Source organism: Pygocentrus nattereri, chromosome 12 (assembly GCF_015220715.1).
Source record: "Pygocentrus nattereri isolate fPygNat1 chromosome 12, fPygNat1.pri, whole genome shotgun sequence".
Classification (NCBI taxonomy): Eukaryota; Metazoa; Chordata; class Actinopteri; order Characiformes; family Serrasalmidae; genus Pygocentrus; species Pygocentrus nattereri.
This window is the reverse complement of record NC_051222.1, coordinates 9152892-9172713: the sequence shown is the minus strand read 5'-3', so window position 1 is coordinate 9172713 and position 19822 is coordinate 9152892. Positions and strand designations below refer to the sequence as shown.

Sequence of the window (19822 nt, the reverse complement as noted above, 5' to 3'; positions counted from 1 at the left end):
CACCACCCTTATTTTAGTGCTAGACACCACCCTTTGTTTATTTTAGTGCTAGACACCACCCTTTGTTTATTTTAGTGCTAGACACCACCCTTTGTTTATTTTAGTGCTAGACACCACCCTTATTTTAGTGCTAGACACCACCCTTTGTTTATTTTAGTGCTAGACACCACCTTTTGTTTATTTTAGTGCTAGACACCACCCTTTTGTTTATTTTAGTGCTAGACACCACCCTTTGTTTATTTTAGTGCTAGACACCACCCTTTGTTTATTTTAGTGCTAGACACCACCCTTTTGTTTATTTTAGTGCTAGACACCACCCTTTTGTTTATTTTAGTGCTAGACACCACCCTTTGTTTATTTTAGTGCTAGACACCACCCTTTGTTTATTTTAGTGCTAGACACCACCCTTTGTTTATTTTAGTGCTAGACACCACCCTTATTTTAGTGCTAGACACCACCCTTTGTTTATTTTAGTGCTAGACACCACCCTTTGTTTATTTTAGTGCTAGACACCACCCTTTGTTTATTTTAGTGCTAGACACCACCCTTTGTTTATTTTAGTGCTAGACACCACCTTTTGTTTATTTTAGTGCTAGACACCACCCTTTGTTTATTTTAGTGCTAGACACCACCCTTATTTTAGTGCTAGACACCACCCTTTGTTTATTTTAGTGCTAGACACCACCCTTTGTTTATTTTAGTGCTAGACACCACCCTTTGTTTATTTTAGTGCTAGACACCACCCTTATTTTAGTGCTAGACACCACCCTTTGTTTATTTTAGTGCTAGACACCACCTTTTGTTTATTTTAGTGCTAGACACCACCCTTTTGTTTATTTTAGTGCTAGACACCACCCTTTGTTTATTTTAGTGCTAGACACCACCCTTTGTTTATTTTAGTGCTAGACACCACCCTTTTGTTTATTTTAGTGCTAGACACCACCCTTTTGTTTATTTTAGTGCTAGACACCACCCTTTGTTTATTTTAGTGCTAGACACCACCCTTTGTTTATTTTAGTGCTAGACACCACTTTTTTGTTTATTTTAGTGCTAGACACCACTTTTTTGTTTATTTTAGTGCTAGACACCACCCTTTTGTTTATTTTAGTGCTAGACACCACCCTTTTGTTTATTTTAGTGCTAGACACCACCCTTTGTTTATTTTAGTTCTAGACACCACCCTTTTGTTTATTTTAGTGCTAGACACCACCCTTTTGTTTATTTTAGTGCTAGACACCACCCTTTTGTTTATTTTAGTGCTAGACACCACCCTTTTGTTTATTTTAGTGCTAGACACCACCCTTTGTTTATTTTAGTGCTAGACACCACAAGAAACATGTTTATATTTATTTCTACACCTTTATTACCGCTTCCATTCTTTCCAGAAGACTTGATTTCAGTTTCTTAAAAAATCTGCAGAGATATTTTTTCCACACCTCCAAAGGTCAGTCTTAGAAGTTGGTTGTATTTTTTGCTTCTCACCGTACGATCAAACGCGTTACGTGATGTTGAGGTCTGGACTCTGGGGCGGTCAGTTCATTGTTCTGAGAACACTCGTCTTCTCACAGTGGAAGGAAGGACAGAAAGACTTGTGGATGTTTTCAGATCTGAAGCTGCTTGATTTTCTCCTCTCTCTCAGAGATGACAGCTTTAGGCTTTAATCTGATGGTGACAGTTTTTGGTGGTATATCAGGTCTTCCAGGTGACTGTTAGGAGCCCCATTTTCTCTGTATCCTCTAATAAACTGTCAAACTAGTTTTGGAAACTCCTCTTTTCACTTTATTATGAAGGTGAACAAATCTCAGAAATGTCTCCTAAAAAATCAATAAGTTCTGCTTAATAACTGCTTGACTTGAACTTTGTGATCTCCTCTTCTGCACAGTGCTGTTAATGTCTGAGAGAAAATGCTGACCTGGAACACGGTGACAATGGCCCAGAGGAGCGAGTCGAAGTTCTTCCTATCAGAGACCGTGTCCCCATTCTCCAAGCGCAGAGTGAACTTACACCCAAAGAGATGCATCCCCAGGATACTGCAGGGGAGACAGTGAGACAGAGAGGAGAAAACAGAATATGGACAAGCTCTCCTAATAAAACATTCAGTTCTCTTCCTACTGATGCAGTACCTTGGGAGCCTAGAAAGCACACCTCTGTAGAACTTGTTCTACGAAATATCGAAGTAATATATTCGTCAATGAAGTGTTTGGGTGCAAAAAGGAGAAGGAATAGTTGTATTAATACTACAAATAATAATTTCAAATATCATTAAAAGACCCCGTTTTGAATTCATCGTGGTTCTAATGTCACAACCATGAGCATGTTCACATATACACAGGCTATGACCCAAATGGGACCCTACTAGTGGGGCCACTAGGATCCCATGGGCCCTAGTGCAAAAAACCCATGAAAACGATGACCCTCAGGACTTTTGGAATAATGTTCCGATGAGCTGAAATTTGAACTTTTTGGAAAAACATCCACAATTAGAACATCATAGCAACAGTGCAACATGGCGGTGGTAGTGCGATGGTGTGGGGAGGCTTTGTCACTTCAGGGCCTGGAGGATGTGGCGTAACTGACAGAACTACAATTTCTGATCTTTACCACGAAATCCTGCAGGAGGATGTTCAGTCATGAGTCTGTGACCTGAAGCTCAAGGCAAAAGGGGTTATGCAGCAAGACGATGACCTGAATCATGAGAGAAAGTCCTCGTCTGAATGTCTCGAAAGAAAAACAAAAGTAAGGTATTGCAGTGGCCTAGTCAAAGTGCTGAACCCCATTAAGATGTTGTGGCAGGACCCTAAATAGGCAGTTCTTTCTCAAAATGTTTCCAAAGTTTGGTTGTAATTTTTGTCATTTGTGATGTAAAAATCGACTCCAGACCTTCACATGCACACAAACACACACCTGAAGATGAAGATGAAGAGCATGAGCAGCATGCAGAAAGTGGCCACGTTGTCCATGGTCTTCATCAGGACCACCAGCTGTCTGCGCAGGGCCGGCATGAAGCGCACCAGTTTCAGAACCCTCAGGAGTCGGAACGTCCGCAGAACCGATAAACCTCCGTCCGCCTGCCCGATGATCTCCCACACGCTACACAGAGGACAGGATCAGATCAGGTGACGTGTCCTTCAGTGCCCAACTTAGCAAAAATGAATGTCAGCATAAACATTCCACCATGTGTTGTGCTAAAAACGGCATAAAACAACATCTGGAGAACAATCTTATGGTGTTTGTTAATCTTAATGCAAATACTACTTGAAAAAATATCCGTCCCGCTTTACAATGAGTGTCTCTCTGTGTAGTTACACATGAATAACATATGCAACAACTCTAACTACTGGTTATTTAGTCAGTGTTCCAGATGGATTACAGAGGTACAGCGTATGTAATTACATGTCTATCAACTTCAGTTTTGCCTCATGGAATGACACAATTACACAAACCGTCTGCACGCGAACTTTCCTGTAGTGTTAGTTTAGATAAATGGACCGTTCCTGTGCAGTTATTATGTAGGTATTGTGTAATAAAGGAGTGGTCATCCAGACATTGCTTTGGAGGTAACGCAACACATTTAATTAATGTTATACAGCATTGTAATTACACATGTGCATCACCTTCAGTTTTGCCAATTACACAAATCTTCTAGGGAATTTTAACACTGCACTGCAAGAACTTTCCTGTAGTGTTAAAGTTATACTCTAAACTAAATGGACAAATCCTGTGTAGTTATTATGTAGGTACTATGTAATAATGGAGTAGATCATGTTAATATAAAATATTATATCTGCTAGATATAATATAGAGAATATCTGCTGGTTAGTGTCTCAGCACTAGCAGCATAAATGCCAGCTACATGTTAGGAAAGCTGGCAGATACAGTGAAAGTAATGCCTTGATGTACATCATTATATTGCATATATAATTACATTTATGTTATTACCCTTGTGTAATTACATATGGTGTACTTCTGTAATCCACCTGTAACAGTGACTAAATCACTAGTATATTTATTTTTATATTTATATTTACGGCATTTGGCTGACGCTCTTATCCAGAGCGACTTACAATTTGATCATTTTACACAGGGAGGCCAAGGTGGTGTTGGGAGTCTTGCCCAAGGACCCTTATTGGTATAGTGTAGGGTGCTGCCCTGGTGGGGGATTGAACCCCAGTCTACAGTGTAGAAGGCAGAGGTGTTACCCACTATACCAACCAACCACTAGTAGTCACACTGTTGTTGCATATATTGTTAACATGTAACGACACAGTTATTAGAGACTCTTAATATAAAGTTGGACCAAAATATCTCTTAATGTAATAAAACCAGAAAAAAAGAAACGCTGCCGTTTCATTGACACCACACTTGTACAGCGGTGGCACAGAGGCTTATTGAATCTGCCAAAGCTGTTATATTGTGAGGTATATCTCAGCATCGCTAATAAGCCAGCGCTCTGCTTTAATGAATAACGCCACTGAAAATAATGCTAATGAACAGGATGCAATTAAATCAACTGGATACAAAAGTATAATCAGAACAGAAGAGAACAGAACGGAGCCGTGCCTGATGATAACAATGATCAAATCAAAAATGTTGTAGGGGTTGCTGATATAGCCAAATAGACCGCAGGCCAGCAGCTTGAGCAGCATCTCTAGGGCAAACAGGCTGGTGAAGACTATATTACTGATCTCCAACACATCTGTCAGCTCAGCCGGCTGGGGACAGGGGAAAGAGAGAGGGAAGGGCGGGGGTTTGGGAGAAAATGGGGAAAATATGGGGGAGAAAAAGAGAGATTTCAGGTTATTTCAGATTAATTTATTCAGTCTTGACTTCCTGCAAGCTATTATTATTGTTAGGTAACATCACAATCATCCATCAGACACGTAAAACAGTAGTTAAACCTTGCTGGCAAAAAGTGATGCGTTGAATTTAATTGACCCAAATGTTCTCATATGAATAAAATAGTGAATAATGAGGCTGTACGATCATATTTCATATTTTTAATCGTTATTACAATATGAGTTTTCGTGATAAACACATCGGTAGAGCGGAAATGACATATCAAATCAGCTCATACATGCAGCACCAGAGAGACGTCATAATATTAGAAAGTTAGAAGCCTAATGAGTGTTTCTCTGCACTGGGATTGAACCCGTAATCCATTGAGTGACTTAACCATTTGGCTAAACAGCCAAATACAAAGCACATAAATCACAGCCTGAAAACTACTTCATTCTGAACCTTGTAGCCTGTAAACATGCATCAAACGGCACCCAAGTGCTTCAGCCGTCCGTGGCAGGGAGTCCAAGAGAGCACAATTGGTCTCGCTCTCCGGGGGGATATGATGGCCCCCCCGTCTCCCCCATTACTCAGTGTGTTCAACTTTCCAATGACATTGCGTGAGCAGCAGTTCAAAAAGACGCAGTGGGGCTTCACAGGTCTCAGAGGAAGACTGTGTTAGCCTTTGCCCTGTGTTAGCGCTGGTGGTATCATGTGATTGGGGGAGTCTTAACTAGTGGGTGGAACTTAAAACACTAATCTGGGGAGAAAATTGGACCAAAAAAAAAAACCTCATCAAACATCGTAATTATTCCCACACCCGGTATTGTGTGTTTTGTATGAGGCAGTGACGGTGAAGCAAAAATGTATAAATTAATAAACAAAAATATGTATTTGTTCTTGTGCACCTGCAAACAAACAAATACACATTTATTTGTTTCTGTAGCCTTTATAGAAAGAGCTGTTGGTGAAACGATCATTTTACTTAATAAAATCACTGAAGACAAGTGAAAAGTGTCCAGAAATAAGCTAAATAATCTTATAATACGTGTACAACCATCTCAAAATGGGGAAAATGAGCTACATCGACTAGATTTACGATTATTTCACTTCCACAAAATCCCATTTCTTGGCCCTGTAATAACGATCCACACAGTGATCCAGATTTTCCAATGTGCGCACTTACAAAGTTGATTCTTTAAGGATTCATTAGGAAAGAAAACGGTTCTTCATTGATCAACACATTGATGTGTTGTATATAATTCACGCAGAACGTTTTGGAAAAGGGTTGATTTCATAACGATGGAGCTCTTTTTGTCGCTTTAGTCAGTGTTACAGATGGATTTCCCATTTCAATTTCTCAATTCAACATTTCATTTGTTGTCTTTGTAATATTTTGGTTTACATGATTTACACACGATCGCAGTCAATTTTTATTTCATTCTGCACGGCGTCCCAACTTTTCCTAAATGAGGTTGTAAATAAATGACAGCATGTTGTTCATGTAATGCATTTCACTCATGAGCTATGTAATATGTTTTACTCATGTCAATCAAGTAAATTCAGTGCATGCAGTGTTAATGTGTGTGTGTGTGTGTGTATGTGTGTGTGTGTGTGTGTGTGTACCTTTCCTAATGTGTGTTATTATTATACCGTGTTATTTATCTAACGGTGCAACAGAGACACATTAATTAACCTGAAGCCATTGACATGCATATGAACAACTGACACATGCAAAGATATTGTACGTCAGCCAACTCACACACACACACACACACACACACACACACACACTCACACTCACACACACACACACACACACACACACACACACACACACACCGCTGCTCCAGTGTGACACCACATTCATGTTTTCTCTGCTTTTGCACAAAGCGCAGGCAGACCCTGCTATTATGGGTGTCTACTGTAATGTAAATAATCATTTCCCTGGCAGGAGTGTGAATGCCCTCTGCCTCAAACGAACCATGCTGCCTCACACACACACACACACACACACACACACACACACACACACACACACACACACACACACAGGGAAAAACATCATGATTCTGCAACTCCATCCAAGGGCAATTTTGGTTTGCTGGTCTGACTGAAACAGACTCTGTTTCTTCTTCTTCTTTCGGCTGCTCCCTTTAGGGGTCGCCACAGCGGATCATCTGCCTCCATCTTGCCCTATCCACTGCCTCCTCTACTTTAACACCAACCATCTCCATGTCCACCTTCACTACATCCATAAACCTTCTCTGAGGTCTACCTCTTCTCCTTCTACCCGGCAGCTCCATCTCCAACATTCTTTGCCCAATATATCCACTATTCCTCCTCAACACATGTCCAAACCATCTCAACCTGGCCTCTCTGGCTTTATCTCCAAACTGCTCCACCTTCACTGTCCCTCTGATCTGCTCATTTCTAATCTTGTCCATCCTTGTCACTCCCAACGAAAAACTCAGCATCTTCATCTCCGCCACCTCCAGCTCAGCCTCCTGTCTTTTAGACAGAGCCACAGTCTCCAAACCAGACATCATAGCAGGACGCACTGCTGTCTTGTAAACCTTCCCTTTCACTCTTGCTGCTATCCTTCTGTCACACATCAGCCCTGACACCCGTCTCCACCCACTCCATCCTGCCTGCACCCTCTTCTTCACCTCTTTTCTACACTGTCCATTGCTCTGGATGGTTGACCCAAGATATTTGAAGTCATCCACCTTTACGACCTCTACTCCTTGCATCTTCACCTTTCACCTGCCTCCCTCTCATTCACACACATGTATTCCGTACATTCCGTACTGAAACGGACTCTGTTTACACAACCGAATTTCAACTAAAATATCAGTAATGAAATACACATGAGGTTGACCCCATGACTGGGGGGCCAGCATAATTTCCAATATATGTCCTTCCTTTACTCCAGAAAAGAGACCTTGTACCTCCGAAATGGTAACTTCACAGGAGAAGAAAAAAACCTACTTTATTTTTAATGTAAGTCAATGGAAACAGAATTTTTTCCAAGTCATTTTGGGCCGTTTCTTTTTGTGCATTCATCATGAAATTTATACACAATGTAAAGAACAAGTATTTTCAAATTATGTCAAAAACAGCTAGCTGGTTCTTTCCCCTAAATATGCTAAGCTCAGTAAATAAACAGTTACTGTGCATTAATATGTTTAACATTTGGGTTAAAAATACAATAAAAGTGTCCTGTGCAAAAGTTAAGGTGAATTTTCATTTTAATATTGTTCTTTAAAACATTAAACTCAGCAAATAAAATAAAAATTGCACTAAAATGAGCAGAAAATCCCATATTTAAGTGCGTTCTCTATAGACAATCTGTTAACCCAACATTTCAATAAAAATGCCATTTGACTAAACTTTTTTCACACAACTGTATAAACCCTAAACTACTTCCAAAAATCTAACATTTTTGCACTAATCTAAATCTACTTAACATTACAAGCTTGAAATCTATTTTTTTTTATTAATCATCCATTATGGGTTATTTAAAATGTATATATTTTTATTTTTGTAAATCACGGGTGACAAACTCAGCCACTAAAAGGCTAATATTAAACATTTCAGCACATCTGTGGGGCAGCTGTGCTTTTATTTTAGTTTTACTTAACAATTTACCACGACCCCAACTGCCCATTGTTTGTTCAAAATGTGATAAAAATACAACAGCAAAAAAACAGGCACAGAATACCTGAATGATTAAAAAATAATCTGAAACAAAAACTGATTTTTATATAAAAAATAGACCACATTAGCTACAGATACTGTTAAACCTCTTTAAATAACCCCAATAGGCTTTTACAGTAGGCTTTTTTAAAAGCCTTTTTTTGGTGCTGTCCCATAGATCGTTGATGGGGAGGGTGGGTGGGAGCACACACAGTGCATGCTGGGAACCACAGTGCAGCTCATGGTGACATGGGCTAATATTAATAGAAAACTGAAATAATTTTACGGGCCAAATAGGACTGACTTGACCTGCAGGCCATGTGTTTGACAAATGGGCTGTAAGCTGAACTCATTCACCCCTGAATGAAACATCTGTAGTATAAAATATCTGAAATAGTCCACCGGTCGCTAGTCCTTGGGAATTTGCATCATCCCAATTTCCAGAATATCAAGGAAAGAAGGAAAGCAAGTTCTCTCACTTTTCTATTGTGATACTGACTGAGGTCCCATTGAAAACTCAACCACTTTATTCAAATTCTAAGCTAAAAATAAATTATTCATTAAAACAATATATCTATCATTAGAATGTCCACAATTTTGCTAATTCAGTGCTGCTTTCAGATTCAGATTCAGATTCAGATTCCTTTATTGATCCCAGGGGGAAATTGCAGAACCCAGTTTCTCATTTTCCCACTGTCAGCAAAAAGACCCTGTAAAAATGAGATAACCATCCAAAGATTTTTTGAATGGTTCATGTTTTCTTAGATGTTGAAAAATGATCATTTACAACAGTAACAAGGACATAATGGCACCTAAGTTGTGGACTCAACTGAAACTGAACTTAACTTTCTTTTGAGGAAAAAAAACTGCTCCCTAACCACCAAAACAATACTGCATCCTTAGATTAGTACTCAAAATTGGAAGGTAAGTGTCTGTGAAAATGCTCCTGAGACTTCCTTGTTTCTTTCTAACAGCAGATTTGTTGTCTAACAAAGTGCTACTTTCCTTGCTAGGCTGTTCCGAGAGCACCTAGGGGTTGAAATCTCACATAAACATAATTAAATGATGGCTCTTTAATGAGTAAAGACTAGGGCTGGATGGTTTGGGGGAAATATCTCATTGGAATTTTTCAATACTGATTTAAATTATGTCAAAAACAGTCAAAGTCAATTTCCATGTTTTACTGTTCTGAGTTGTACACTTAAGGTAGGACAGTATATATCAGCTTGATTTTAGCTACAGGAAACAAATCAACACTTCATGTCCCTGAATACTTAAGAAACTCGTTTTCCACAGAACATGATGGTGGTTTTACTTGCATGATTTGCAGGGAATTGACACAAGCTGCGATTTCTATGGCTCTTTTTATATTAAGGTAAAAGACGAGGCAGATTAAAATCACTGAGAAACAGCAGAAAATTAAAGTTCTAATACTGCAATCTGCTCCACTAATCCTCAAATATAAAATATAAAAATAAAGCTCAAATATGTCTAATAAAGGCGTGACCTATGTATTTTTTTGCTGACTGAACAAAACCTCGTATCTCTGTATCATGTTTCTGACATAATTTAAAAATGCCTGTTGCCCTTTATGTTGTGTGTAAATTTCATGATGAATGGACCAAAAGAAATGGCCCAAAATGACATTTGGGGGGGTCCTGGTTCTTTTCCTTCTCCTGTAAAGTTACCATTTCGGAGATACGAGGTTTTGTTCTGAAAACAGTGATATGTTGTACTTATAAAATCGAATCTAAAACATTTTAAATCTAAAGAACAGAAAACATTTAACATACACTTTTCCTTGAAATACAGCCACATGTAAAATACACATCAAATTCAAAGCTAATTTTCTAAATGAAAATAATTTAACACAATCCTCTACAGAGAACACACTTAAATACGACATTTTCAGCAAATTTTTGTGCACAGTTTCTAGTAATGTATTAAAAAGGTGCCATAACTTTTGACCAACCCATATTTCGTATTGTACTTTCACCTAAATATGCTAAACTCAGTAAATAAACAGTTACTGTGCATTAATATGTTTAACATTTGGGTTAAAAATACAATAAAAGTGTCCTGTGCAAAAGTTAAGGTGAATTTTCATTTTAATATTGTTCTTTAAAACATTAAACTCAGCAAATAAAATAAAAATTGCACTAAAATGAGCAGAAAATCCCATATTTAAGTGCGTTCTCTATAGACAATCTGTTAACCCAACATTTCAATAAAAATGCCATTTGACTAGGGATGCCAAAACTTTTTTCACACAACTGTATAAACCCTAAACTACTTCCAAAAATCTAACATTTTTGCACTAATCTAAATCTACTTAACATTACAAGCTTGAAATCTATTTTTTTTCATTAATCATCCATTATGGGTGGGGGGGGGGCTGTCCTGGTTCTTTTCCTTCTCCTATAAAGTTACCATTTCGGAGATACGAGGTTTTGTTCTGAAAACAGCGATATGTTCCAAATAAATAAACACTTATAAAATCGAATCTAAAACATTTTAAATCTAAAGAACAGAAAACATTTAACATACACTTTGTCCCTGTGGGGCAGCTGTGCTTTTATTTTAGTTTTACTTAACAATTTACCACGACCCCAACTGCCCATTGTTTGTTCAAAATGTGATAAAAATACAACAGCAAAAAACAGGCACAGAATACCTGAACGATTAAAAAATAATCTGAAATAAAAACTGATTTTTATATAAAAAATAGACCACATTAGCTGCAGATACTGTGAAACGTCTTTAAATAACCCCAATAGGCTTTTACAGTAGGCTTTTTAAAAACTGATTTAAATTGTGATTATTTTCAACACATTTAAGGGTCAGGCCTATTTTTTTGGCCAAGAAGACCAGAATATCGACCTTTCTGGCTTGAGGCTTGAACCCTGAATGTAGCACACCAGACTGCCAGTAAGCTGTGGTTGTGATGTCACAGCACATAGAGGTTTGGTTGCCTCTGATTGGTCTAGGTCATCTCCATTCTTAAGACAATGTTGAAGATTGTGATTTTGATATAAAAATGGCTTTCAACCATAGTAAGTACCTCCTGATTTAGGGGTCAATCTGCTGATTGTAACCGAGTCTCACACAGTGGACAGAAAAGGCTAATAAAAACGAAGCCCACAAAATCAGCCATAAAGCTGTAAAAGAATCGGAATTGGCCATAAAAATTCATAATCGGTGCCTCCCTAATATTCAGTTATGGCTGATATACTGTATATCTAACTTTCACCACCTCCACCTTCAGAAAATGCATCATGCCCTTCTAAATCTGACTCCCAATCTGCCTTGTACTTGTATTTCTTTCATCTTCTCCTTCTATGCTTTTAACACTACAGACCTACAACGCAGAGGAATAATCTCACGGCTCCTGTTCCCTTCAATCCTGCTTATATAAATTTCATCCACGTCTCCTTCGCCTAAAGCTCCACTATCCTCTGCCGTCCAGAGGAGGACAGTCCTAGTTTTGAGCCTTGGCTCCTCTCAAGGCTTTTTCATTACGCCAGCTCACGGAGTTTTCCCGTCGCCATTGTCGCCTTCGGCTCCCTCATTAGGGGTCTGGGCACCGAACGCTGTAAAGCTGCTTCGTGACAACTGTCTATTGTGAGAAGAGCTTTGCGAATAATACAGAGCTGAGCGATTTAATTCGAGCTTAGGCACGAGCTGCGGCTTCCATCAGGAGGCTTCTGAGAGCAGGACACAAATGTATGCAGCACAGGCTACAGGATAGCACTCTTCCTGTCCAGCCAGCAGCCGGCATTTCTTTCTGCAATCATCTTGGCTTTTTTCTTTCTTTCATGAAATACCACATCGATCCAATTAATTCTGTCCAAACGTTCATGTTGGATTCCACGCAGCAGCGCTCTGATGTGATTCTGTTATTTGGGGATCGATGCAGTTAAACTGCCAGAAATTCAAATTGATGCATTGATCCAAAGAATGAGTCACTGCAGTAGTAAAACAGAACTAACAAGCAGATGCAAAGTCACACTGCACACCCACTGGAGCTCTGCTGGCGCGTGTGCGCGTTCTGTAGTAAACGATGCTCTAAATGTCCATTTTAGCTTTCAAATGGTTGGTGAGTTTCTTTGAAGGTTACCTGGGACTTCATAACACAGGCATAAGCAGTGAGAGGCTGCGCGTTACAGTGATTTTATCACGCTCATTGCTGTCATGAAGCAGCTCCAACATAAAATATGATAAAGTACACACTTTTTCAGAAAATAATTTGGGTTATTATTAATAATAATCAACATAAACAAGTATCCCACCGAGAAATGTAGTTCCTTTAGAGGTTGGCATTGTTGGCAAGCAACCATGGTCTGCTAAATGAGAACATGATGCTCTAAATGTCTATTTTAGTTTTCAAATGGTTGGTCACGCTTTATTTGAAGGTTAGCTGGGACTTCATAACGCATGCATAAGCAGTGAGTAACTATATTAAAGCAATAAGCCACAAGAGGCCGAGCATTACTGCGGTTTTATCACGCCTAAAACTCCTTTCAGTGATGAAATCGATAAAACACGGTTTTAGGTTATTATTAATTTACATTTACATTTATGGCATTTAGCAGACGCTCTTATCCAGAGCGACTTACAAAAGTGCTTGTCATTACTTCAGAATATCTCATGTTAATAAAGGTCGACATAATTTTAAAGAGCTTTGCTCTAAATTGCTACCTGAAGTTATCTATGCATTGAGACCTAAAACAAATACAACAAGTAGAAAAATACCTACAACTCAACACAAAGTCTACACAACACTAAACCTGCTGAAAAAAGTTTGTAATAAAATACAGTGAACAATAAAAGAGGTGAAGATCTTTGATGGACAGTGTTAGTGATTAGATTAATAATAATCAACATAAACAAGTATCCCACTAAGAAATGTAGTTCCTTTAGGGGATGGTATTCTTGGCAAGCAACCATGGACCACTACATGAGGAGAATATTAGGTCTCCCGTTTCTGTATATTGCAGTCATTTCATTTATTTAGTAACTTTTTGTCGTATAACAGTGAACATATGATATCACAGCACTGTTTGATGCAAAAACTTTCACTTTATAAGAACTTTTTGGTCACCAAATTACTACCACGAGTCTTCTCAGGCTAGGGCTGAATCCCAAATGACGCCCTGCTCCCTACATAGTGCACTACGTAGGAATTTAAGTACTGGATCTTGCAGGCCAACAATGAACAATATAGCTTAAAACAGTCATTTGGGACACATTCATACTCAACTAGAACACTATTTAGGGAGTAATGAGCCGTTCGGGATTCAGCCTGGGTTTGATGCTAACATTACTTCTGACTGATACATGAATGTTTAAAGCGTGACTTTTTTTTTTTTTAGATTTTTATACTGACGTTTTACAGTTAATTAATTAAACCAAGCCTGTGATATTGGAGCTGTTTAGGCTTTTGTCTCTTTTAGTCAGTTAGCTGACTGACCAGCCTGGTTCTAGTTAAGAACATAAGCTGTCAGTCCCTCAGTTTAAACAAAAAAAAACAGGTTCTTACTTTATCAATACTCTGTGGTTCATGTGAGCAGCATGAGAGTCAATATATGCAAGTTCATCAACATTTAAAACGCCAATCTCAATTATTTTCCTTAATCTACTCACAGGTGTTTATTGAATGTCACTTCTTTATTCATATTTGGGTGACTATTGACTTTCATTGTTTGTTAGCTACAGTGCTAAACTCAATTTGGACACCCAACAAATCTTGCCTGATCAACTACATATGGGTTAAGCACATAATTGTGTAAATTCATATGAGCATAACAAACAGAACAGCTGCTGAAATTTGAACTATTCATGATGGTATAGGGGTGCATTAGAGCGCATGGCATGGCTGACGTGCACATCTTTGAAGGCAACATTAATGTGATATATATAGAGGTTTTGGCAACACATGCTGCCATCCAGACGACGTCTTTTTCAGAAAAGGCATTTATTTCAACAAGACAATGCCAAACCACATTCTGCATGTATTACAACAGCAAGGCTCTGTATTAAAAAAGTCTGGGTGCTAAATTGACCAGCCTGCAGTCCAGACCTGTCACCCACTGAAAACATTTGGCGCAGTATGAAATGAAAAATAGGACAAAAGAGGTGGTACTCAGCTGTTTTTACACAGACCTTATATAAAATGGTACCCTTGCAGGACCTTTTATATAGACCTTGTACAAGACAGTGGTCATGCAGGACTTTTACATAGACCTTATATAAAATAATGCTTATCTCTGCTTTCACTTTGTTGGCATCAAATTCAAAATGGGCATATATTTTTCACATTACAATTTCTCAGTTTCAAAATTTGATATGTTGTTTGTGTACTATTGCCAATTAAATACAGGGTTTAAATGATTTTGATGATTGAATTTTGTTTTTATTTACATTTTGCACAGCTTCACAACTTTTTTGGACATTGGGTTTTTTTTAACTGTAACACTCTTATCAGTTTCACTACTTTTGGCTCTGTCTATAAAATTTAAAAATACTCAAATACTCATAAACACTCAAGTACTACTTTTTAAATATGCTATTTAATGCTTGTGCATGTATTATAAACTCATGTAGGGAGCCAATTTTGTTCTAGATCTAATAGTATGGCTACTCAGTCTCATTTAAACTGGCCTTTAGGATTTTTGTGACTGTCCACATATGAATTTATAAGCAGAAAACGGTGTGCTTGTGTGTGTAAGCATACATGCTTATTGTGTGTGAATTACCTGTTCGTGGTATTCCACTCCCATGCTGAGTGTATTGATGAGGATAGCAAACATTATCCCCCTGTTGAAGTACTTGCTGTCCACAATTCTCCTCAATACAGCTCTGGCACAGCGCAGACAAACGCTGAAGCAGTTCCCAGTCGGTTTCTCCCTCGGCTCCGCATCCCAGCTGAATTTCTTCACTTCCGTGCCCCTGGAACTCCGCTTCTCTGTGTCCGAGTCGCTGTCGGAGTGGTAGGTTACACCACTGCCCTCGGGGACACAAATCGGGCATGGAGAAAACTCGCCAGGTGCCAGACCAGCACCGCCTTCCACGCACGCACTGGAGCACACATCTGGGTATAGACCTATAACAGGGCATAGGAGAGGGGTACAGTCAAACTGCGTAAACAACAGCCTGTCTTTGCATAGACCATAAAACATGTCCGTATTCAGCCCCGTTACATGTTCTGTGCTTGAACATAGACCGTAAATAAAATAGTATTTGTCTTTGTTTTTATACAGACCTTAAATAAAATGGTACTTATCCTTGTTTTTATACAGACCTTAAATAAAATGGTACTTGTCTTTGTTTTTATACAGACCTTAAATAAAATGGTACTTATCCTTGTTTTTATACAGACCTTAAATAAAATGCTACTTATCCTTGTTTTTATACAGACCTTAAATAAAATAGTACTTGTCTTTGTTTTTATACAGACCTTATATAAAATGGTACTTGTCTTTGTTTTTATACAGACCTTATATAAAATAGTACTTATCTTTGTTTTTATACAGACCTTATATAAAATAGTACTTGTCTTTGTTTTTATACAGACCTTATATAAAATAGTACTTGTCTTTGTTTTTATACAGACCTTATATAAAATGCTACTTGTCTTTGTTTTTATACAGACCTTATATAAAATAGTACTTATCTTTGTTTTTATACAGACCTTAAATAAAATAGTACTTGTCTTTGTTTTTATACAGACCTTAAATAAAATGGTACTTGTCTTTGTTTTTATACAGACCTTAAATAAAATGGTACTTATCCTTGTTTTTATACAGACCTTAAATAAAATAGTACTTGTCTTTGTTTTTATACAGACCTTAAATAAAATAGTATTTGTCTTTGTTTTTATACAGACCTTAAATAAAATGGTACTTATCCTTGTTTTTATACAGACCTTAAATAAAATAGTATTTGTCTTTGTTTTTATACAGACCTTAAATAAAATGGTACTTATCCTTGTTTTTATACAGACCTTAAATAAAATAGTATTTGTCTTTGTTTTTATACAGACCTTAAATAAAATAGTACTTGTCTTTGTTTTTATACAGACCTTATATAAAATGGTACTTGTCTTTGTTTTTATACAGACCTTAAATAAAATGGTACTTATCCTTGTTTTTATACAGACCTTAAATAAAATAGTACTTGTCTTTGTTTTTATACAGACCTTAAATAAAATGGTACTTGTCTTTGTTTTTATACAGACCTTAAATAAAATGGTACTTATCCTTGTTTTTATACAGACCTTAAATAAAATAGTACTTGTCTTTGTTTTTATACAGACCTTAAATAAAATAGTATTTGTCTTTGTTTTTATACAGACCTTAAATAAAATGGTACTTATCCTTGTTTTTATACAGACCTTAAATAAAATAGTATTTGTCTTTGTTTTTATACAGACCTTAAATAAAATGGTACTTATCCTTGTTTTTATACAGACCTTAAATAAAATGGTACTTGTCTTTGTTTTTATACAGACCTTAAATAAAATGGTACTTATCCTTGTTTTTATACAGACCTTAAATAAAATAGTATTTGTCTTTGTTTTTATACAGACCTTAAATAAAATGGTACTTATCCTTGTTTTTATACAGACCTTAAATAAAATAGTATTTGTCTTTGTTTTTATACAGACCTTAAATAAAATGGTACTTATCCTTGTTTTTATACAGACCTTAAATAAAATAGTATTTGTCTTTGTTTTTATACAGACCTTAAATAAAATAGTACTTATCTTTGTTGTTATACAGACCTTATATAAAATAGTACTTGTCTTTGTTTTTATACAGACCTTATATAAAATAGTACTTGTCTTTGTTTTTATACAGACCTTATATAAAATAGTACTTGTCATTGTTTTTATACAGACCTTATATAAAATAGTACTTGTCTTTGTTTTTATACAGACCTTATATAAAATAGTACTTGTCTTTGTTTTTATACAGACCTTATATAAAATGCTACTTGTCTTTGTTTTTATACAGACCTTATATAAAATAGTACTTGTCTTTGTTTTTATACAGACCTTATATAAAATAGTACTTATCTTTGTTTTTATACAGACCTTATATAAAATAGTACTTGTCTTTGTTTTTATACAGACCTTATATAAAATAGTACTTGTCTTTGTTTTTATACAGACCTTATATAAAATGCTACTTGTCTTTGTTTTTATGCAGACCTTATATAAAATAGTACTTGTCTTTGTTTTTATACAGACCTTATATAAAATAGTACTTGTCTTTTGTTTTTATACAGACCTTATATAAAATAGTACTTGTCTTTGTTTTTATACAGACCTTATATAAAATAGTACTTATCTTTGTTTTTATACAGACCTTATATAAAATAGTACTTGTCTTTGTTTTTATGCAGACCTTATATAAAATAGTACTTGTCTTTGTTTTTATACAGACCTTATATAAAATAGTACTTATCTTTGTTTTTATACAGACCTTATATAAAATAGTACTTGTCTTTGTTTTTATACAGACCTTATATAAAATGCTACTTGTCTTTGTTTTTATACAGACCTTATAAATAAATATATATAAAATAGTACTTGTCTTTGTTTTTATACAGACCTTATATAAAATAGTACTTATCTTTGTTTTTATACAGACCTTATATAAAATAGTACTTGTCTTTGTTTTTATGCAGACCTTATATAAAATGCTACTTGTCTTTGTTTTTATACAGACCTTATATAAAATAGTACTTATCTTTGTTTTTATACAGACCTTATATAAAATGCTACTTATCTTTGTTTTATACAGACCTTATATAAAATGCTACTTATCATTGTTTTATACAGACCTTATATAAAATGCTACTTATCTTTGTTTTTATATAAAATGCTACTTATCTTTGTTTTTATATAAAATGCTACTTGTCTTTGTTTTATACAGAGCTTATATAAAATGCTACTTATCTTTGTTTTTATATAAAATGCTACTTATCATTGTTTTTATACAGACCTTATATAAAATGCTATTTATCTTTGTCTTTATATAAAATGCTACTTATCTTTGTTTTTATATAAAATGCTACTTATCTTTGTTTTTATATAAAATGCTACTTGTCTTTGTTTTTATACAGACCTTATATAAAATGCTACTTATCTTTGTTTTATACAGACCTTATATAAAATGCTACTTATCATTGTTTTTATACAGACCTTATATAAAGTGCTACTTATCTTTGTTTTTATACAGACCTTATATAAAATAGTACTTGTCTTTGTTTTTATACAGACCTTATATAAAATGCTACTTATCATTGTTTTTATACAGACCTTATATAAAGTGCTACTTATCTTTGTTTTTATACAGACCTTATATAAAATAGTACTTGTCTTTGTTTTTATACAGACCTTATATAAAATAGTACTTGTCTTTGTTTTTATACAGACCTTATATAAAATTGTACTTGTCTTTGTTTTTATACAGACCTTATATAAAATATTACTTATCTTTGTTTTTATACAGACCTTATATAAAATGCTACTTGTCTTTGTTTTTATATAAAATGGTACTTATCTTTGTTTTTATACAGACCTTATATAAAATAGTACTTATCTTTGTTGTTATACAGACCTTATATAAAATGCTACTTGTCTTTGTTTTTATGCAGACCTTATATAAAATAGTACTTGTCTTTGTTTTTATACAGACCTTAAATAAAATAGTACTTGTCTTTGTTTTTATACAGACCTTATATAAAATAGTACTTGTCTTTGTTTTTATACAGACCTTATATAAAATAGTACTTGTCTTTGTTTTTATACAGACCTTATATAAAATAGTACTTGTCTTTGTTTTTATACAGACCTTATATAAAATAGTACTTATCTTTGTTTTTATACAGACCTTATATAAAATGCTACTTGTCTTTGTTTTTATATACACCTTATTTAAAACGCTATTTATTTTTGTTTTATACAGACCTTATATAAAATGCTACTTGTCTTTGTTTTTATATACACCTTATTTAAAACGCTATTTATTTTTGTTTTATACAGAGCTTATATAAAATGCTACTTATCTTTGTTTTATACAGACCTTATATAAAATGCTACTTATCTTTGTTTTATACAGACCTTATATAAAATGCTACTTGTCTTTGTTTTTATATAGACCTTATATAAATTGGTACTTAACCTTGTTTTTACACAGACCTTATATAAAATGGTACTCATCTTTGCTTATACATGGACCTTTCATAAAATTGTACTCATGCAGTACCCATTAGACCTAAAATAGCCTTTAGTGCCTTAACATCAAACCATATATACAGTAATACTTATCTTTGCTTTTAC

The 19822-nt window shown here is 35.6% G+C and overlaps 1 protein-coding gene across 1 annotated transcript in view; it reads right to left on the bottom strand.

Moving 5' to 3' along the window:
• Positions 1-19822, bottom strand: part of cacna1hb (calcium channel, voltage-dependent, T type, alpha 1H subunit b) — a 172969-nt gene that overhangs the window by 55474 nt on the left and 97673 nt on the right. Inside the window, exons 10-13 of the mRNA XM_017721012.2 lie at positions 15231-15577; positions 4561-4712; positions 2905-3090; positions 1913-2030 (exon numbers count right to left, since the gene is read on the bottom strand). Coding sequence (XP_017576501.2) covers positions 1913-2030; positions 2905-3090; positions 4561-4712; positions 15231-15577 — 803 coding nt within the window. The remainder of the gene's footprint in view (positions 1-1912; positions 2031-2904; positions 3091-4560; positions 4713-15230; positions 15578-19822) is intronic.